At 29.5% G+C, this 23756-nt stretch overlaps 1 protein-coding gene across 1 annotated transcript; it reads right to left on the reverse strand.

Annotated features, from left to right (window-relative positions):
* Nucleotides 1-284: 284 nt before the first annotated feature.
* On the reverse strand, nucleotides 285-6203 carry LOC108454043 (uncharacterized). Its single transcript, XM_017752347.2, has 15 exons — nucleotides 5672-6203; nucleotides 4773-4894; nucleotides 4577-4665; nucleotides 4456-4491; nucleotides 3829-3944; nucleotides 3647-3747; nucleotides 3449-3510; nucleotides 2872-3368; nucleotides 2707-2794; nucleotides 2484-2591; nucleotides 1817-2385; nucleotides 1599-1734; nucleotides 1441-1509; nucleotides 1189-1320; nucleotides 285-878 (listed from the first exon to the last, which is right to left on the reverse strand). The coding sequence occupies exons 1-15, from the start codon at nucleotides 5887-5889 to the stop codon at nucleotides 765-767; spliced, it is 2457 nt and encodes an 818-aa protein (XP_017607836.1). The 5' UTR covers nucleotides 5890-6203; the 3' UTR covers nucleotides 285-764.
* Nucleotides 6204-23756: the final 17553 nt, after the last annotated feature.

Below are 23756 nucleotides of genomic sequence, written 5' to 3' on the forward strand. Positions count from 1 at the left end.
GTTTTACTCAAGGTTTTTATACTGGAGTAATGGTTAAATCAATTAGACCATTAGTTTGACCAGGTCAACCTTTATGATTAAATAATTAATTAAAAATTCACAAAAATAAATAATATTAAAAATTCTGTTCAATCATTTTTTTGTTCGATTCAACCCTATTTATATCAATTCTTGAGTCAACAGTTTAATACCCTTCTCTAAATTGTTACTTCGATCGATTATCAATCCGATTAATCGATTCAATCTAATTCAAACAACAGAAAAATAACATGAACTTAACAGGGTTTTACTTCGTAAAATCAAACTTTATTTAACTATTTTTTGCTTTCATTTCCAGACAACTACTCATTGGCAAATTTGCATGAAAACATAGTCCAACATTACAGGAAATTAAAATATTCTATCAAAGATTATGCGATATAGTCGTACAAATACTTCTTTTAGACAATATTATATATATATATATATATTATAATCTAAACTACAGAATCTCAAACAGTCCAATATAAAACTCGAAGGCATTTCCAAATACCTTATAATTACTACAAACTTTCACATAAACACAACGAAAATCCCCCAAGATTGATGCCAATGAACCCCCTCGCACAGATGCCACATATATATACCTTCAAATACTGTTGTATATGGTGACCCGTACCGGAACCTTTGATCTTTGATGCTATGTCGTGTAATGACCCGAACCTTTCGTTGAAGGGTGTTATTGTATCGGTTTTGTAAGGAAACCTTTGCTTTTTTCTACAAATCTAGAGGAAGTAAGTTAACTGTTGTTTCTTCCTTGAACCTCCTTCTCCATATAATTCATTCCATTGTTTCAGCTCAGCCATTACTGATCCTTCAGAAGCAAAGCTAGCAGCAACCTACATTGTAACATTCAAAGAATAACAAGCTTATGGTTCAAATAGTCCGAGGACCGATGTTTTAGGTGCATAGTGCTGGTGTAGCACGGTCTGTGTTAAGGGATTCGGGTGAGAGTGTCAAAACACCGTGTTTGGTGTGATTAATGGCAGAAACATGCAAATGTGCCAAAAGGGTCGTTGAAGCATTTTAGTTAAACTAGTCCAAGGACGATGTTTTAGGTGCATAGTATCAGTGTAGCATGGTCCGTGTTAGGGGATTCGGGCGAGAGTGTCAAAACATCATGTTTAAAGGGTCATTGAATAAATTTACCTGATTCTTAGCTTGTCTCATATCTTCCATGTTTAAAGGCCTCAAAGTAATGACTCTTTCCTCTTTATGCTCTTCTTTTGACTCTGTAACATCTTCAGTGCTTTTGCCTGCTTCTTCTTGCCTCTTCTTTTCCTATACAAAGTAATCGAAAACCAAAAAAATCTATTGTAAGATACCAATGTCTAAAGCTACTAATAACCGAGAAACAGCGCAAATGAACGATAATGCACAAGAAAGAGATTAAGTACTCACCTGATCTTTCAACCTCTCCTGCTGTATCAGTTCTCGAACGGGTCTATAAGCCGCTGTCACGCATAAGTTCTGTTCCCAGTAGTGAAATGTTATCAGTTTATAACAGTTGAAATATGAATTAATCATGATGGTTCATGTTATTGAGCTAAAGTACAAACCTTGAGATCACTTCCGCTGTATCCTTCTGTCATGGTTGCAAGTTCCTTGTAGTCCAAGTTTTCAGCTTTTTCTTTTGACAGTAGGGTTCTCAATATCATTTCCCTGCTCTCAATCGATGGAAGACCAACCATGATTCTGGTAAAAAATGGAAAGTACATGAGTTAGATACGATGCTTGGTCGGCAAGTTAGTCCATGTCATATAATGGGTTGTATTACCTGCGCTCGAACCGTCTAATTATTGCTTCATCAAGGTCAAATGGCCTGTTGGTTGCAGCAAGGACTAGAATTCTTTCACCGGCTTTGGTCAATAGGCCATCCCAATGTGTCATGAACTCATTCTTGATTTTCCTCATTGCTTCATGTTCCCCAACTCGAGTCCTCTGCCCCAACATACTATCAACCTCATCCACAAAGATAATAGTCGGTGCAACCTTTGCTGCTAGTGTAAATAAAGCTCGAACGTTCTTTTCATCTTCACCGAACCATTTCGAGGTAATAGTAGACATCGAGACGTTAATGAAACTGGCTCCAGCTTCGTTCGCTATAGCTTTTGCAAGCATTGTTTTCCCAGTACCAGGAGGACCAAAGAGTAAGATACCTTTACAAGGCTTGAGAAGCCCTCCATTGAAAAGATCCGGCCTTCGCAACGGGAGCATGACAAGCTCTTGAAGTGATTCTTTAGTCTCATTCAAAGCACCGATATCGTTAAATGTCACTCCAATATCTTTTGCAGGGATAACCTCTGGTCTTATTCTTTTCTCGAACTCATTATCTGGCGGAACTTCCTTCAAGGGCATTATATTCATAGAAAGTTACTCTATGTACCATGCAATTCATAAGCTAAATAGTAACATTCATTTCAATCATATTAATCTCAACTTACTGCTTTTGGCGCTGGTGGGTTCTCTCCATCCTTTTTCTTAGCAGAAATGGACTTATCATTCTCACTTTTGCTCTCGTTGACACCAGCGTCAGATTTTGGTTCATTTCCCTAAGGTTAACAAAGAAGGGTCAATGGTTAAAAACTTAAAATCCATAAGTATGAAGTGAAACAGATCCTTAATGCTTGATATCTTCTAAAACAAAAACTAGCATGACACAAATACCTTACGAGAATCCGCGTTTTTCTCCAATTTTAAGGTATCTTTCCCACAACTTTCGCCTTCCTGGAATATGTTCAGTCCGTGGGACAAGCTGCAATAGAGCCAGAACACTAATGTTAGGTATGAAAGAAGCTCGTATCAAGCTCAAAACAGCGGCTAATGGCTCACCTTTCGGATGATATAACAAGCTTTCCGTTTCGGTACTCCGGATCCTTATTGTTCATCAAATGATAAGAGATTGCTGATATCACAATTTCTTGAATATAATTACTTAGGACCATAGTGTCTGCTTGGCAGATAGAACCTAAATCATCACATTCAAGGTCATTTGCTGCAAGCACCTCAGCAATGTGGTTCCTATTATCTTGAATTTGGAGTGTCTTCATGTCCTCTTCTAGTTTGGCTTTCCAATCATCGAGACAAGTTTCATCTTCGGGTGGTTTTATTTCGATATTGCATGGGAATAATCTCGAGAGTCTCTCATCCACCTCCTTGCATTCGTCTTCTGGTTCCAACATCCTTGAACCAAGTACCAAGACTGAACCCGAAAGTTTATTTAAGAACTTTTGAAACAGATCATATAAGCGTTTTGATTGCAGGAGAAGCTTATCGACATCCCTCAGGTACAAGATGATAGAACCGGTTCCTGATACCGAAACCAGTACCTGCAAGAGAATGACAATGACATTACTTACCATTTAAGTAACCCAAAAGATAAACTGACCACTTGGAATTAAAGGAATACCTTGTAAAGTGATTGCAGAAAAAATTTCTCATCGAAACACCAAACAGTCCGCTTGTTCGATGCTACAAGAAAACAAAAATGGACCAACAAAATAATAAGTATTTTTCTACACATCTTCTACATATTGACTTTAATAAACTTAATATCATATGCATAGCTTAAGGCTTTGCATACAGAAATAAATATATGAAGGATAACCTGGATTTGAGGGAGCGCCATTTGAAGACATACTATTCATATCAGATAGAGACGAGCCACTTCTACGGAGTTTCTGATGATTGCTTGAACCTTCCACAGCCCTGCAAAGGTATGAAGTCTAAGGTTAAAAAACTTACCTGCTTTAAACAACCAACCAGCCACACAATAGCACCAGCATTTACCTGGACTTCATGTCATTGGAACTGCTCGGTTCTTCTCTTGACGAAAGGAGCGAAAAGGAACCGAACAAGCTATTCATTCGGTCTAAAGTCATCTCTGAAATCGACCTCTTGAAAGACTGTAAAAGATGGAACCAAATTCAAACTGATCAGTATTCTTTACAGTATGTAATATGCCATTGTAGAAAATTAGTAGGTAAAAGTATCATGGAAGACCCTGTATTAGGAGTTAAATTACATTTTGCCTCTTTTACCCAAATAATAGGCAAAATAGTCCCTGTACATTAGATTAAAGAGCAAACTGCTCATTTTGTTAAAAATTACATCCATTTCTATGGTTAAAAACTGGACTCTGTACATCACCATGAGATACACATGACACACCATGTGTCACTTTTTAGTTATTCCATCAACCATGTATGTTTTGAAAAGTACAAATTAATGAAATTTTTAACAGAAAAGACAATTTACTCTTTAATTTAATATATAGGGATTAATTTGCCCATTTTTTAAGTAGATGAGATAAAATGCAATTTCACTCATAGTACAAAGGCCTCTTAAGATATTTTTACCAAAATTAGTAACATTGAATTAACACAAGGCGTGTCTAGGGGTATAAATTGAACTTACAGATTCTTTTTTGGTACAACCATATTTGCTCTGCATCTGTGGCAAAGATAGTCATAGAAAGAATAAGTAGGACTTTAATGGAAGTTTGAAACTTAAATACAATAAAGTTCTGCCATTTTACCTTAAAAGAAAAATCAGTAATGTCCAAAAGCAGTAGCTTTGATTCAAAGTAATGTGCCAAAGCCTTGGCAAGCATTTGCTGGTAAAGTTCTTCACAAAGATTAAATGCAAAATCGGTTAAGTTACAACTGATCTTCAAAAGATGAATATAAACACAATTGTATGTTTATTTTAGAGAAACAATTCCATAAACATACCAGCAGGGCCTGAAAGCAAAATAGCTTTGCTGACAGGTGAAAGGTTTCGTGTGTGCCGATGAACATCGCTGTGTTTTAGTTGAACATATGCAGCACTCGTCAATAACACCCGAGTTCGCTCACTGCATTAAACCAAAACATAAGGAGTCAATTTGTGAAATCAACCTGTTCATAGTCCATGTATGATCCAAAAACAAATCACCTGCAAACTTTAGCCGATGAAAGGTAAAAATACCATGGAAGCTCTTGTTAGAAATCAAATTGTATTTTGTCCCTTCTAAAAAAATGTATATAAGTCTTTAGATATTAAATCAAAAAATAAACCAGTCATTTCTGTTAAAAAATTCGTTCATTTTTATCATTAAATTAGTGTGATTGATGAAATAACTAGACAACTACGAATAACGTGTCATGCCATGTGGAGCTCATGTTGAGATATAGAGACTATTTTTTAATGATAAAAGTGGATGAAATTTTTACCAAAGTACTAATTTGCTCGTTGATCTAACTTACAGAAACTGTTTACTTAGTACAAAGGAATTTTATGGTACTTTTGGCGCCTCGAAATAAGATATCAAAATACATGGAAAATAGGTTTAATTTTAACCCCCTATCAGCCACCAAAAGAACAAAAAGATATATATATATATATATATATAAAATAAAATTAAGATCACGGGTGTTCATAAATGTTAGAAGCATGTGCAAAGAATATCTCCATGCCAAACCATGCACATGATGATTGTACATACCAAAACCAACAACTTTTTGTTCTCCGACTGTAATTGATCATTGGGGGCTACTATCAAACACAAGAACAACTAATGGAAGTATAAGCACAAATCTTAAAGGAAAACAAACAGAACAGCAACAAGAACAAGAATCCATTACAGGCTTACCTAAGGTAATAAGGGAAGTCATCAAAGGTGACATTGCTACGCTTTCCATCAACAACTTGTCTCATAAGTTCTTGTTCAATTTGTTCACCAGTAATACCATCATCTGAAGAAAATTTGCCAGTCCATTTGCTTACAGTTTGCCCTGAAGCTAATCCAAGACCGACCCCAACACCAACTCCAACACTTAAAGCTGACAGTAATATCCCCTTTTGTTCCATTTCACTATCTAAAAACCAAAAATAAAGGACCTTCTTTTTCCTTCTCGGCCAAAAAATGAAAACTTCACCTTGTCTGCTTTTCCTTTGTTCTTAAATCTCAATCTATATGAAAGCATGAAACTTTGATTCTTTTAGAAATTACTTTGAAGGGAAGATTCAAAGTAAAAAAGAAAAAGAAATGGGGTTTGCTGCAAATTGATGTACTGAATTGGATGCAATGTTGATTTAGAGAGTTTCGAGAGGCGCAAGAAATAAGCTAATAGGTCTACGGTCTGGCCTTCTTCAACTATATATAGCATGCTACAATACAGTAAATGTTAAAAAGGGCTTTCTTGATAAAAAAGAAATGAATAAATAATTACAAAAAAGAAATATAATTTTTAAGTTTATAAATACAATTACAATTTAAAATAATATATATAAAATGAAATATAATTAAAATCAAGCATTATAAAGCATAAAATTGTTCTAAACTAACATTCCGGATATATTATTTAAGGTAAAATATTATTGAGTACCAAAATTTTTATATTAAGAGTTAGATTACATTTTATCTTTTCTGTTAAAAATAAATAAATTAATCCCTAAACATTAGATTAAGGAATAAATTGATCCTTTTATTAAAAATTTTATCTATTTTATTGTTAAAATTTAATCATTAAATATTAATATAAGATACACACAACACATCAAATATCACTATTTAATTATTCCGTTACCCATAATAAATTTTACTCCAATGTCTTACCTCTGACAGTCTACTACTCTACTCTGTTGTTTTCCTTCTTTTTTTGGTCGGCTTTCTTTATTGGCTTCAAGAATTTGGTTCGGTAATAATCGATATCGTTCCCACTAGGCCTTCAAAAAGAATTGAAAACTAACAATTGGTTTGGTTTTATTTATAATTCGTATTTATTTCACAAATTATATGAAAACTACAATTAGATCTCTTCGTAACACAAATCCAATAAGCTAAACTAATTTTTGATAATTTAATAAGCTATTTAATTATATAGATGTTAATATAAAATAGTTTGTTTAGCATATCTACTAAAAGATGTAAGGCGAAATTAGAAAATAAATTTGGATTATAATTTTTTATTCATCAACGATTCAGAATAGAATTTTACTATTCAACTTAATTTTTTTACAATTTTTAAAAGGATTAAATTATAATTTTTTAATTTTGAGAAATTAAAATTAAATTTTAAAATTTTAAAAATTAAAGTACAATTTTAATAGTGCATTAATTTAATTTTTTCATTTTTAAAAGAGATTAAAAACAAAATTTTCATTTTAGAGAATAATACATACATGTGAAAATATTAAAATAAAATTTATTATAAGTAAAAATAATATACTGATTATTATAAAGCATTTAAACTTATAATCAAAACCTAAACCAGAATTTAAACTATCATTCTTACCATCAAAATTAAAATTTGTAATGGGATAGTCAGTGAAGAATTTAGGAAGCTAGCAACAGTTCGGTGCTGTTAAAATATAAAAATTTAGATTTAGATTTTTTATAATTTATAAAATTTTAAATTAGTAATAATAAAATTACATTCTGGTTCTTAAAATAATAAAAAAATAATTTAATCTTTTAAAAATATAAAAATATAAACTATTAAAATAATGATATATAATTTAATTTTAACTCTCAAATTTTTTTCTAATTTTACCCTGAAGATATTGTGTATATTATAATGTTAATAGGCAAATCATGTTTGTTTAAAAATAATAAAAATTAAATGGAGAAGAGCTTTTATAAAATTGATTCCCATATAAAAGAGTTTATTTATTTAATTAATACTTTTAATGACAGCTTTGATGAAAAAGAAAAAAGAAAATGCTTAGCATCAAAACAACGTTGTATGGTTAATGGCAACAATAGAGAAAATTTTCCATAATAAAATAAAATTAAATTATTTTCACCAAAAAAATTGAAACTAAATTAAAAAAGTGCTACTATAATTTATATAAGTTTATTTTTCATTTTTTTCAAGTTGTTTCGCTCTTTATTTTTCTTTTAATTATTTTTTAATAATATCACTCTTTTGTCAAAATTTTAGATGTTATAAAGAGATTGATATTATACACATAAACACCTATAATAGCAGAATTAGATCCTATTTAAAATTTTAAAATTTCAAATTAAAAGCTATAATATGTTAATGATATTAATTAGTGAGCTTTAATAAAATTTAAAATATAATTTTATTTATTGTTTTTATTTGATAAAATAAGAATGATATGATATAAAATTTTAACATTTTATTTAAATAATAACTTAATTAAGATTCATTTAAGAATAGAATAAATTTACTAAAATTTAAGATAAAATATTTTTATAAAAATTAATTTAATAAAGACTGTATTTCATATTTTATTATTTTTACTATTATAAATGATAAAAAAATAATAAAACATAAAAATTTGTTTCTATAACAAACTATAATAAAATGCTACTATAAAAACTGTTATAAAAAGAAGTAACCATATAAAATATAAAATTAATTAAATATATAAATCGATATCCAATACTCATGTCCAAATACAAATAAAATAGCTATACGCCCTCTTTTCAAGACTCACACTAATAATTTAGTAGTTAAGATTGTTGACTCCATAGAATTCACCCAGATCCAAATATTTTTAGAAGAACAGTTGAAGGTTCAATTTAAAGATAATTTCTTATTAAACGTGATAGGTATATATACAGTAATATAAATATATATCTTTATGTATGTATAAGTACTAACCTTCTAATTACATAGTAATGAAAATAGCATTATGGTCAATGTCAGCTTCCCGCTTTAAGACATAAAGACTAGAAACTTGTAATAACTTCTGTTTTATTATTTTAATATTTGAGACTTGTAATAACTTAACTATGAAGAATTGAAGACAGAAGAGTCAAGGTGGAATCCAACCAACTTTCACCAAAATCTCACTTTTCTTTTAAGTATCTTTTTAGCAATCTACAAGCCCTCAAACCATGACCTTTCTTTTCTTATTTTTATCTATATATTTTATTATAATTGAATCTTAATTCGATTGGTATAAATTTTATTGTCAATGCAGAAGAATGCAGATTCGAGTGCATTGAAGCGCATTATCCTCTTATTTATGAGTTAAAAGGGATTATAAGTAATTTTATACATTATATAAAAAATATAATCAAAACTTGTAATAAAATTATTAAATAAATATATTTTATATAAATTCATAATATACTACCTAAATCTATAGTGTGTCAATTATCAACACATATTTTCAAGGTTAATTCGTTTTTGAGCCTTAATTTGAAAATGGTACTTGAATAATTTTAGTTAAAATTAATCAATAAAATTTATAATTGTTCTCACACTAGAGTGTGAATAATTGTTTTTATACTAAGGTTTAAGATTTTTATCCAATTTTTTTAAAAAAATATATCAGGGATTAATTTGGATAAAAAAATTGAAAGCCTAATATAAAAACAATTGTAAAGTTCAACCTCCTATGTGGAAACACTTGTCAAGTTCAAACCCCAAATAATGCATTGGTCTTTAAACTTGACACTTATTCCCGCGTTAGAGCTTGAAATAAACAATTGTTCCCACATCAAGACTTGAGCTTTTCTTGTACAACTTTTTTTTAAGGAAATATTAAGGACTAACTTGAATAGAAAAAAAAAGTTCAAATCCCAATATGAAAACAATTGTCAGTTTTAAACTTAGACAAACAAAGTTCAAGTCCCAATATGAAAACTCTTGCCGAGTTCAAACCCCCCAATAATGTATTAAATTTAAATTCTAACCTCCAACGGTTATAGTAAACGAAGATTATACATCTTGCCAAAACTACACACAACACTTTATTTAAGGGTGAAGTTGGAAATCTGTTTTGGGAAGCATAGTCGAAGCATAAATTTAGGAGGGTAAAATACAATTTTATTATTTTACTAACTTATAATTTTATAAATTTCAAAACAACTAAAAGACATATTTACTATTTTTCAAGGACCAAAATTAATGCATACCCCTTAGTTAAGCACTTGCCTTTATCAAACTTGTCTATTAAGGACAAAAGGAATTAGTGAATCCTGTGTACCCATGACTCATGAGTCAAAAAAAACAGATCAACGTTATCTTCCAAGTCCTCCTTTTTTCTCACATCCTTTTTCATCTTCCTTGAATGTTCTCAGTAATTTAATCGTCCAAAAGAGTCATCAAACCAATCAATTTCACGTCCAACTCATGTCGATTTGAAAAATGGACATAAACAACCTAAAAACAATGTCAGTAAAAGGCAGGGTCATACGTGGAGCGTTGAAAGGGGGTTGGAGAGTGGGGGGACGGGGACGGCTAATTGCCCCCTTTAGCATTTCCCCAAAAAGAGAAATCATTCTTCATTGTCACTTGTCATTGGTTTCTTTTGCTTTTTCCTTTCTTTTCTTTTTCTAGTGTCATTCTCTCTCCCCCTTGTTTTCACAATTTGTTTATGTTTTCCTGCTCAGGTAAATTTGTACCAAGATTATTAAATTATTAATAAATTTATATTTTAGTCATTTAATTGTAAAAAAATTATAAAATAATCACTAACCGTGGTAAAGCTAGAGAGTGCTCGGCAGTGGCCTTGGCCTCCAAAAATGATAGAATTGTTTGAGAGACCCTTTAGAAATTGTAAGAATACAAATTGGTATAGCAGAAAATTTCATTTTGGCACCCAAATATTTATAATTTGCTTCTAACCCCTCTAAGAAATTTTTTTTGGCTTCTCCCATGGTCACTAAACTATTCAAAAATTTTTATTTAAGTTATTGAGTTGTTAAGATTTTTTTTTTTAAAGCCAGGCTCCAAGTAACGATTTGACAATCGATACAGTGGATCAATACTCATCGATGAGTAGAAGAACATACAATAAATCCAATTCGATTTGGCAATCAGTGTTGGAGATTGGAGAACAAAACTGCTTAAATTTCGATTAGTAGATTCGTAATGTTTAAAGTTGTTTCATGAAAAAAAAACTAAAATATAGAATAAAAAATGAAAGAAAATATTTGATTGGTGCAGACGATGTAAACAAAGAAGATCATACAATAACGATTTTAACAACCCATCAGCTTACGTGAAAACTTTAGAATAATTTTTTGGCCTAAAACTTTAGAATAATTTACTGATAATTTTTTAAAGTTAAATAATCAAAATATAAATTTATTAATAATTTAATGAGAAAAATTCAAAGAGTTCTACACCCCTCTTTATCAATAAAGTTATCAAAAAAAATTAAAGAATCTTTTTAGGATCCAAGGTTTTAGGGGGTTTGAGAGAGGGGAAAGGGTTATTTTCAATTAAGTAAAGATTCCTAGGGCATCTATAGTCGACACATCAACTCCCTTTGTTTTTCTTCTTTTCCATCTCAGCATCACATGCTAAGATAGCTACGCTAAGCTATTATAGGGTTTTCATTCCCCTTTTTGATCAAACGTTTGGATTTGTGGGTTACACGCCATGCCCACTATATACTTTATTTCAAAGTCTCACCATATTAAGGTAAACAAGAAAATAAAAAAACTAACATAGAAAAAGCAAATAAGCAAAGTGGTCTCCATCTTTATTTTATTTCTTTCTTTTTGGTCCATCCTCAGCTTTGGCATATTCTTTTCTAAAATCTCAACCCCATTATTATATTGATTTAGATATTATTTATTAAAATTTGAAAATTTATTCGAGATAAAAGAGGGTTGAAAAAAAGTACAAAGCTTGAAAAATAAATTTAGATAAAAAAATTAAACTTGTTTAAGATATAAGTCAAGATTGAGCTTCAGAGGCGATGTCAAGGGTTGATAGGAGCCTTAGCCCGCCTTAAAAATGAAAAAAATTCAATTCAGTCCTTTTAAAAATAATAAAAATTAAAATTAATTAAAATTGACTTTGGCCTTTTAAATATGAAAAAAAAATATATTTAGTCCTTTAAAAATGATAGAATTATAAATTAATAATAAAATTACATTTTTATCTCTAAAAAATTTTACAAATCTATTTTGGCTCCCCTTAATTTTTTTTGGCTTCTTCCTTGTTAGGCTTTAACATTTAAGACTTATGTTAGGCCTGTTTTATACTTTTATAATATGGACAAGTTTAAAATAAATTTGACATAATCATTTAGAAATACAGACACGCGTAAGTAAGATTTTAAACTCATATTTTTAAATTGAATCATACTTAATCAAACATAAAATACACTTATATGGTATATAGACCCCGGCGCCCAAACTCCACCCATTCTCGCCATAAATATCTCTACACTCACCTTTATTTCACTTTCTTGAGGGACAAACAGAGTGGAGCTTCATTGCTTGCCCCTCTTTCGCCCCACTCCCCCATAATGCATTCTTTTCATGATTAGTCAATTGCATGAGTGTTTTAACTATCACACAAATAATGCACTTATATGGATCAATTGGTTTTATTTTTCCTTATGGATAGGATATGACTACTTGCATTGTTTCAATATCAAGCCTTGAGGCTATAAATTAGTACTCACTCTATATCAATTGTGTTGAGGGTATGAACTTTTTGTTTGTCAGGCAGTCGGTCAAGTTTTCAACAATCGAAAGTATTGTCTTCTGGATAAGTTTTGTTTCTTGTACTCTGTCAAGAACTAACATGTTGCTAGTAGCTATCCTAAAGGCTTGATTCATAGAGCCAGAGCGTCTCAACTATATATAGGCCCACTAAGGGGATGTGAGTTAGAACCCACTAGGGCGAGACGCTCATGTCTCCTTGATGGGTGGTTGTGTGCCAATGTACGGTCGAGGTGCTCTCAAGTTTGTAAACCAAGCCCTCAAGGCAGCCGCTCTCGATAGAGTACGGGAGACAACCCTTTCAAGAGTCAACATGTCGTCAGCAGTTGCCCTAAGGGCTTGGTTCATAGAGCCAGACCATCTCGACTGTATACGGGTCCACCAAGGGGATGTGGGCGAGAACCCCACCAGGGGCGAGATGCTCATGTCCCCTTGGTGGGTGGTGTGTGCCCATGTAAGGTCAAGGCACTCTCAATTCTGTAAACCAAACTCTTAAGGCAACTACTCATGGCACGCTGACTGTTGACCGAGTACGGGAGACAAAAACACTTTCTAGGGGAAATACCTTCGATTATTAGTAGGGGCAAAGACAAACCTCCCAATTAATATAATAGTAAAATTACACTTTATCTCTCTCAAAAGTTTATAATTCATTTTCAATATTCTAACTTTGTTTCTTAGCTATTGGGAACTCAATTAATTACCTGAACAACAATACTTTAAATACTTATCTGGAAAGAATCCAACCCTCAACAAATTGTAATTTACATTTTTATAAGGGGCGTTACTTAAGCGGCCATTGGCAACAATCTTTTCAACATGCAGTGCATTGGCTTCTGCTATGATTAAATTAATGACTCCTATTGTTTTAGATTCCCACTTGCCTTGGTCACAAACAAACCGCAAATGCATCATTAAAATCTTTAATATATCAAAAGTGGGATTGGGTTAAGATTGGAATATATATATACATCTCTGATAAATTTGCATGCATATTTTAATGCAATATTTTTATAAACCACAGCTCAAAAGGTGGTCGTAAAGCCATTTTTTTATATATTCAGATAAAATATACCATTGTTGTATAAACCTTTTATTATGATAATTTAGCAAGTGCTTAAAATAGTGATATTCGAAATTCATCTTAAATATTTATTTGAATAAAAATAACAAAGTGTCGTTTTAAACACCATCCAAATAAAAAAAAGTTTTAAACCTATTTATGTTTGAAACATATTCTATATTTCACATTTACGTTATTACATTTTCAGTGTTGAAATTTGGGTATTGGATGAAGGGACTTTATGGAACATTTTTAATCTTTATAGCATATTTTTCTTTTCTTCGTCTTAAAGGCATTACCTTTGACACATGCAACTATTTGTTACCATTGAAATTTTATGAAAATTTTAACCTTAATTTATAGCATTTTTCTTGTTGAAGCCAAAGGCATTACCATTACAAGTAACGAAGCATCCCCTTTCCACACACGAATTATATCTATGTTTAATATCTATTATATATATATTTCTTAAAACATATATATATATATATATATATTACTAAGAATAATATATATTAAATATATTAATATTTCATGCACGGAATAGAAATATATCTCTAAAATTAAGATTTTAACAATCTAACTATTATATTTCATGTTCTATTCATATAGATAATGTATGAATTTGAAATTTAAGGTTTATATTAAGTTTTAGGTTTAGAGTTTAAGGTTTAAAATTTATATCAAATTTCAGGTATGTATTTAAGATTTAGAATTAAGAGTTTATATTGAATTTGAATTTTAAATTTTGAATTAGGGTCTGTATTGAAATTAACTTATTATTATTATTTTTATAAGTATTGCACTATTTTTTTACTCAATGATAAAGGGCGGTATTATTCTTCATTCACTATATATGCATCAACTATTCACCTTATAAAAATAAAACTATCCGCATTTCTTACACTATGTAACTTTTTGAGTTTGTGTGTATGCCATTAATGAACGCATCAAAATTTAGACCATTCATATTGTCATCTTTTTATTGCTTCAAATTATGCAGAAAAAAATAATTAATGAAAAGGACATGGATTTAACATAAGATATATAGTTCACAAGACTAGAGTGGGAGAGGGGGTGTCTTAAAAATCGTGGTGAAGCTGTCGGATTCGAACATTTTTAGTCTTTGAAAGGAACACATGCAAAAGTGAGATGACCAAATTTTGCTTTTCCACGTGTTAGGTTCAGACACCAAGGTTAAAAAAAAATTCCAGAGGTACCTAACTTAATTAACATGCTTTTAAAATGACAATAAAAAATATATTATATATCATTAGTGTTGTATGATTAAAATCTCGTTTAATTCAATTTGAAAAATTTAATATGCGACTCATTTGTTAAAGAAATAAAATAGGAAGACGAAATTAGAAATCTATTATTTAACCTTTAGAAACAGTGCATAGTTGAAAACCTCTTGATTTTTTCTTCAATATTAGTGAATTTTTCTTTCTCTACTCATGGTTTTTTCCAATAAAAGTTTTTCAAGTAAAATTTACTTGTTCTTATTTTTATTTCTTATTAATTTACTATCATTCTTATTGTCATTATCGACATATAATATTATATATATATGCTCGTTTTGTTAATAATTTTGGACAACAAACATAGGAAAAAGGTGCTATGAGTATAATAAAATATATCGAATTTACAAATTCTAAAAGATAAAATTTAAAAGACAAAACTATTATTATTTATTATATTTTAATAGTTTCCTTTCTAAGTGGAATTCATAATTCATACAAGAGTGGGGGATGGGTAAAGTAAAACCTAACTCGAACTTTTAATTAAACCGGTTCAAATCCAACCAAATTGGCCATGTTGATCTGGAATTTGTGATTAAACAGGAATTTTTTGTTTGGCTAATAATGTTATGTGACACACGAGATATAAAAATAAAAAGGTTTAATGATAAATTCGACAACTAACATTTATATATTTTGTCAAAATAATTTTAATTGTATTTTTAGTTTTTTTTATCATTAACTTGTTTTTTTTTTAAACTACTTTATGAAAGTACCATTAAAAAAGTTAACGAAAATGATGTGGAATTTCATATGTGAAATATTTTTAATGAGATATTGTAACAGCCTGATTTTTTAATGGTATCGGAAACAGTGGCTTGAAACCACCAAATTTGACGAGCAAACTTGTACATTTTATTATTTAATATTTACGAGTCAAATATGGTTTTAAAAAGATTTTTGAATTGGTAATTTATGTTTTATAATGAATTATTAGGTTCGAGTAGATAAAACCTAGGTCAAGTGGTTTTAGAAAATGAGGTATCGAGACTTCGTTTCTATAAACCGAGCCATAAATATTTTTATAAATATTTACGAAGTTTCATTAAGGTAGTACTAAATTTTTGTTGAAAAATTTTAACGTTTCGATAATTAATTAATTAAGAAGGACTAAATTAAATAAAGTGCAAAACTTGTTAATTATAAGAAATAAGTGATTAAATGGCTTAATTAATAAACAATGGAGGACTTAAGGAGTAAATATGCCTAAATTAAAATGTGAGGAGGCATAAGGAAGAAAAGAAAAATAAAATAAGCCATTTAATGGCAAATTTGTAAATTTTGGGAAATTAAAATTAAACAAATTGGATTTTAAGGTTTTCTAGGCTTGTCTTCTTCAAAATTTCGGCCAGACAGGCATGGGAGAGAGAGTTTAAGCTGATTTTGCATATTTTTGGTTCATTTGAGTTCAATTCTTATCTGTTTCTTGTAATTTTATATTTTTGATATTGTTACAATTAAGTCCAATTAAATATTACCTTAGTTTTTTATTTTATTAAAAATTTTGGAAGTTATCATTGATGAATATTAGATTTTTTGATGAATAACATGGATTTAGAGCTTTAATTTTGTTGTATGGTGATTTTATAAAATGATTTTGTTAAATATTGATTTTAGGATCAAATTGTGAAAAGGTTAAAATATCAGGATTTGATAGTAAATTTATGATTTATTAAAGTTCGTATGATGGACTTGAATATTTAGATAAATTATGAATTGAGAAAAATAGTTAATTTGATAGATTAACTAGTTAAGGGATTCGATTGTAAAAGTTGTATAAGTTTGGAGTAATTGTGTAAATTTCAAAAATTAAAGAGTATTAATTTTGAAATGAATTGGAACCGAAATATATGCTAATGAATGAGTAAATTTTTATTTTAGATCAAGATCTCGTAAAAAGAAAAATAGCGAATAGTCCTTGAACTTATATAATTATTACAATTCAATCCAAGTAAGTTTGAACAGTTAAAATTTAATATTTATATAAATATGATGAATGGTATTATGTATTTATTCTATTTTTGAAAATAAATCATTGTTGGAATTATAACATTGAATTGAATATTCGGGTTGAATGGAACACGAGATTTAAGTATAATCGTTATTTGGCGTATGACGCTATTGAAGGAAGATATCAATAAATTACCCAAGTAAACTGGGATTCGACATTTGTAGCGAAGTCTTGTGTTTTACTTTCTGTTTAGCTCTTTCGAGCTTCTGTTCAACTCTTATGAGTTTTTGTTCAGCTCTTATGAGCTTTTGCTCAGCTTTCGAGCGTCTGTTGGCGTATTTGGGAGGCCCAACTCTTATGAGCTTCTATTAACAATGTACTCTTATCCGTAAGTCGTTCTTCGAATGGGAAGGATTTGGTAAGGTGATTTACTTATTAAAATTGAAAGACATATTATTTATTTCTGGTAACGACTTGAAAACATATGTATTCATCTATTGAAGTTGTGATTGACAGGGAGTTATCGTGAATGATTTTTATTATTTGATTTATTATAGTTAGTTCGGTACGATTTTTATTTATTCCGTCGAACTTACTAAGCTTCATTAAACTCATTTGAGTTGTTTAATGTCTTGTAGATTTTTGGAAGATTGGACGATTGGATCAACACTCAAGTCACACTATCTAGCTTATTCCGGTAGTTTTTGAAACGTTCAATACGGTTTATATGGCATGTATAGGCTTTTGTGTGGATTGGGTCAAAGTTTGGCTTGTGTAAATGTTATAAATTATATTTTGTTTATATAACCAACTTATATATATTGGTTTGAGAATGAGGCATATTATTGATGTTGGTGTGAGTGATATATGTTTGTATGTAATTATTTTGTGGTGAATCTTAGTAGAATTGTTAGATGGATTAAATAGGTAAGTTTGGATTTTTGGTTGACATGTTTATAAGTTGCCATTTGAGGTGTCTAAGAACATGTTGGTTGATTGTAGTGATGATGAATGTTTAAAACATGATTTTAGTTTGTGTTGAATGTCTTGATATGGCTTGTTGATGTGTGATTTGTTGAGGCTAAGTTGGTAACAATTTGGATGAGAAATGTGGCTTGGAAAATGACCTATTTTCGTCTACACGGGCGTATGTCTCAGCCATGTGTGACACACGGCCAAGTGACATGGCCGTGTGTCCCCTGTATCTTTTAAGAATGCAAGTCAGTATGCTCACACGACCTGACACACGATGTAACACCCCTTAACCCCAAACCGTTACCGAAACGAGGTTATGAGGCATTACCAGACATATCAGACAACTTACGAATAATTTACAATTAATATAACTTTCATAGTATAATATAATAATTAAGTCCCTATCTTGAACTCTCGAAGTTCAAACACGTATTAAAAGTAGAACGGGACTTGTTCGAGTATTCCAAATTTTTTTATAAAAATTTCGTGAGATTTCGCTTATTTTTACCTAAATCTCCTGCAAATTCAAACCAAAACAACCAACACCAATATTTCACATTCATATACTAATATTTATATTATTAACAAAATTTTAATTTAATAACTATTATAGCATCATTCAAAATTGATTAAAAACTTCATTCATTTAACAACTTGATGTTCATGTATCAAAATATCATGTACTTTCCTTACCATTTCATTTAACCATCTAAATTTTATAATTCATCCTTCACTACCCAAAGTAATATGCATATTCAAGTGACTAAATAACACCTACGTACATGCCACCTTTACCCAAAAGAAAATATACATCACCAAGTTTGTGTTGGAGTCGGGATTGTTCGGATCTTGGAGGGACACTTGACTTCTACTAACTCATGACGGAAACAACCGTCTGTTGAGTATGGATATACTCGGTGGTATTACTATAATCCAAGACTATTTAACATTAATAAATTACAAATATCAATTATTTACCCTATTAACAAATAATTTCATTTTCAAAATTTCATTTCAATTATTTACCCTATTAACAAAGCTCGGACTATGACAGATACGCGGATTTCCACCCAAACACACCGAATATCCAACCCAAACACACTCGAATATTGTAAATCCTCCATAACACACGGTATAATATATCCTCCCAAACACACCAATAAGGCATTAAATGCCTATTCGGATAAACCAAGTATATAATAACGAAACATCTTCTCGGCGAACTACAATCTCTTCATCACATCACAAATCCAATGGCATGCCATTTGTATCGAATCTAGTCCGACGAGTTAATAGGGTATTATTTTACTTTTCTAATTTCAATTTCACATACTTACCTCAAGTCTTATTTACCATACATAACAATTAAAATTTCAGCAATCAATAATAATTAAAATTGATTTATAGTTATACACACGTAATTCTCCGTTTTAGTCCTCGATGACTTTCTCCTTTCCTTTCGATGCTGATGCTTCAGGTTCTTTGTTGGCTACGAAAATAATAATTTATAATCATCAATACAACATGATTCAATTTAATTCATGAGCCTAAACATGCAAATTTAACCATTTTTAATGTATATATATATAATTTCACTATTAAGCTGTCTACTTAAGTCATTGTTACTAAATTATTTATATCTTGAGCTACGAAACTCCAAATTAATATCCGTAAATTTTCCTTAAAACTAGACTCATATATATTCTAACCATAAAATTTCCAGAATTTTTGGTCTAGCCATTTAGTACAGTTTATTCGTTAAATACTCCCATGTTATTTCATTTGACAGTTCTGACCTCTCTCTACTAAAAATAAATTATCTCATTGTACAGAACTCGAATAAGGTTCTTGTTTATTTATTTTGAAACTAGATTCATTAAGGAGTTCACATATATAAATTACACTCCATAATAATTTTTGTACAATTTTTAATGATTTTCCAAAGTTAAAACAGGGCATCTCGAAATCACCCCAAACCAGTATTACAAAATTTCAAATATCTCTTGATTCATCAATTAATTGCTTACACTGTTTCTACTATAAGAAACTAGACTCAATAAGTTTTAATTCCATATTTTGTTCATCCTCTAGTTCAATTTATAAAATTTTTAGTGAATTTTCAAAGTCAGACCATTGCTACTTCCCAAAACTGTTTTGATGTAAAATGTTAATAACCAAATTTATAACACCAATTCACACCTTATTCCTATTCAAATTTCATTTAAACTCAAATTTAACTATTAAATTTTCAACATATTTTCTTAATTCTGAATTTTCCTCAATTTAGTCCCTAAAACACAAAACTTATAGCTTACTTTGCAATTCAATCCTTATATCTATTCTAACTTGAATTTCATTCAATTAAACCCCTATTTCATCATTTTATTCAACATGAACTTTGTTTAAAAACCTAAGAACTTCCAAACGAACAACTTAATTTCATCAAAAACTTGTTTTAAGACTTCTAAAATATCAAAATTATGAGAAAAGGACTTGATTGAGCTTACCAATTAACTCCAAGCTTCATAAACCCTATTTCCCCTATTCTTTCTTCTTTCTCCCCTGTTTCTTCTCTGTTTTCGTTTTCATTTTCTTTTCTTTTAACTTATTTGTTTCTTTTATATATATAATAATATAATATAATATAATATAATATACTTAATTATTAAATAAATATATATTTTTTTAATCTATAATTAAACTTTTACCCTTATTCAATTTAATCCTTTTTACTAATTACTCTAAATTAAGCTAAATTTACTTAATTAAAACCTAATTAAACACACTACTAGACTCATAAATATTTTTAATAATTATTTTCGAACTTATTTCACTAAGACGGAGGCCCGATAACACACTTTTCTGGTGCCCACGGATTTTGGGTCGTTACACACGAGCGCGTGACTTGGCCATGTGACCCAAGCCAAAGAGTTACACGGGTTGAGACACGGCCGTATGTCCCTATTTCAAATGCCCACACGGCCTGAAACACGGGCATGTCTCTTGACCGAGTGACCAGTGACCCCTGCAGTGTTGAAAATTATAAATATTTTAGACAAAAAAAATCTATGAGTGCTCGATTTAGTCTCAACTTGTTTCTAACACGTACTTTGGGCTTGAGGGCTCGTATAAGGGAAAATATATTTGATTTCAATTGGTTTCTGACATGAATGTTATATTATACGAAATATTTGTTTATTGGTCTGTAAACTCTAGTAATGTTTTGTAACCTTGTACTGGCGATGGATACGAGTTAGGGGTGTTATAAATGTAATTTATTACTTAGATAACCTAACAAGATAATTACATGTGGAAAATAATAAAATAAATAATACATGAAATTAAAAACGACTCTTAATTTAAAGAGAACAGATGTAATTATCTAAAAAAGACTTAACTCAATAAAAAAAAAACCTCTCAGTAAACAAACATATGAAATATTGAAACCTTTTGAAAAAAATTGAAACCTTCAATCATTTTATTTAAATTAAGAGTTATTTTTTAATTTCATGTATTATTTATTTATTTTATTATTTTCCACATGTAATTGGCTTATTAGGTTATCAAAGTAATAAATTACATCTCATTAAAAAAATTTTACATATGAAATTCCATATCATACCCGTTAATTTTTTTTAAGGGATGTGTCTATTTATTTATCTCTTGACTCGAAATGGGAGCAGGCTTGAAAAAAGATCTTAGAGTGTTTAGGGTTGGGTCAAGAGGGTCTCTTAACGCCCTCTTTTTTTTTTCTTCCCATCGAAGTTATTTCTTATTTCACAAATACTTGCCAATGTAAGGAAGAAGGGGAGAAAAAGCACACTTGGAGAGTGCAGTACAATGGAGAGTTGTATGCTGCGTTTGGAAAGTTTCATCAAATTTGTTAAAAAAAAACAGTTTAAAAAAAATGTTGATGGCAAAAGAGACTAAAAAGTACAATTACGGCTATTTTGACAAAACATGCAAATATTAGTGGCTAAATTTATTGTTAAACCAAATAAAAAAATAAAGAAAAGGAATGTCGCCTTCATCAATTTTATATTATCAAACCCCAAAAGTTGTTAAAAGGCACATGAACCCCACCTTGAAGCTGTTTAGTTTTCATTCCTTTCATTATTTCTTTAAATAAAAAATTTACCTACTCCCTCTAAAAGTATTGTTTTTAATAACATTAGTATATGTGACACTAATTATATAAGTGAAATATTTTATCTAATAAATATATTTATAAAATTAATGAAAAATTATTTAAAATGATAAAATAAAAATATTGAAAATTATGTTAATTTAAATTTAAAATAATCTTTTGTTAATTTAATAACTAAATTGAAACTCAATTGACGAATAATATTAATTCAATCAAATACTTAAATAATAGTATGAATGTATGACTGTAAAAGTCTAGAGGTGAGCGTTCGATTGAATCGAGTCTAATCGAGTGAAAAAATTTTCAGCTAATTGAGTTAACGGGTCTTATTTTATCATCTTAACTTAGTTTGAGAATTTTTCGAATTGAGTTGAGGAAAATAAAATTTGAGTCAAGTCGAATCGAGTGAAATTGTTTGAGTTAAATTAAAATAATTACACATGTCAAATAAAAATATTGTTACGGCATAAATAATTCAATGTTAGAGCACATAAATTTGAAACTACATATATTTGGAAAAAAAATCTTGAATTATGAATTAGCTCACAAAATTATTATTTTAGAATTTTTTAAATGTTAACCTTTTTATATTTTTTTAAATATAAATTTTGAAATTTTATAGATATTTTAAAATTTTGAAAACTATTTTGAATTATTTTGTAATTTTGTTGAGAGAGACTAATTTGCTTGTTTTCAAAGTTGACAGGGACCAAAACGGTATTTACACCAATATGTTATATGAATTATTCGAGTTATTCAAGTTGTGAAATTTAATTCGACTCGAACTTGAAAATCAAATTGAATTATTCAAATTGACTTGAATAACTCGATTCGATTAACCTAAAATTAAAAAATTCAATTTTTTCGAATCAAATCAAATTTTATTCTCCCATATAAAACCCATGTTAATTTTCATATTTTCAACGGAGGAGGAATCTAAATTTTAAAGCCCATTAGTGAAGAAAATGCTAAAACCCAATATAGATGGTTATCATTAATGGCTATCCGACTTGTAATTGGTAAGGTTTCCCCCCTACAATCTGGCTATTTATAAGCCTAACCATAATATCTGCTTTGGGCTTGTGTCACTAATTAACTCCTTCCCTGTCAAGTGTTCATTTCCAAATAGTATAATCTACATCAACTTTTATTTGAGTGATGTGAATTGGGTTTATTTGGATTTTAAAATTTTAGATTATTCTGTATTATTAGTTTTTTAAAGTCGGGTTATTTTGATTTAAGTTATTTCAAATTATTTATTTGATTTATTTTAAATTCAAATCATTTTTAATTTAAAATTTAAATCGAGAATTTTAAATAAAATTTTATATCAAATTGGATTAATTAGATTAAATTTTTATTCTTTAGATCAATTTACATAAAAAACACCTCACTAATTGAAAATTGAATGGGCACTTATTTGTCCACTAAAATTTTAATAGGCACATAATAAAATTTCAAAATTTCCCACTTGTGACCGTGACAAAGAGCTTAGTTCACTTTTAATTTAACAATTCTAACACCATCAATTATTATAAGTATGGAACAGACAGGAGCCTAGTTAGGAATGCTGACACGAGTTTTAATCTCCCCTAAAATTTGCCATTTATGTCAGTTAAAATTTTTAAAATTTTAACATAACAAAAATAAAACTACACTTTAACACTCCTAAAAATAATAAAATTTTATTTTATTTTTAAAATTATAAATATAAGAATTATTAAAACGAATAAAATTATATTTACTATCATAAAAATTAAAATTTAATTTCGACCGTTAAAAAATTTTCTCATATTCTCAGTGCGTACGGAATAATCATTTTGTAGCAATTGTTAGCATTTTCCGTTTGGCTAACC

Source organism: Gossypium arboreum, chromosome 11 (genome assembly GCF_025698485.1).
Source record: "Gossypium arboreum isolate Shixiya-1 chromosome 11, ASM2569848v2, whole genome shotgun sequence".
NCBI classification, from domain to species: Eukaryota; Viridiplantae; Streptophyta; class Magnoliopsida; order Malvales; family Malvaceae; genus Gossypium; species Gossypium arboreum.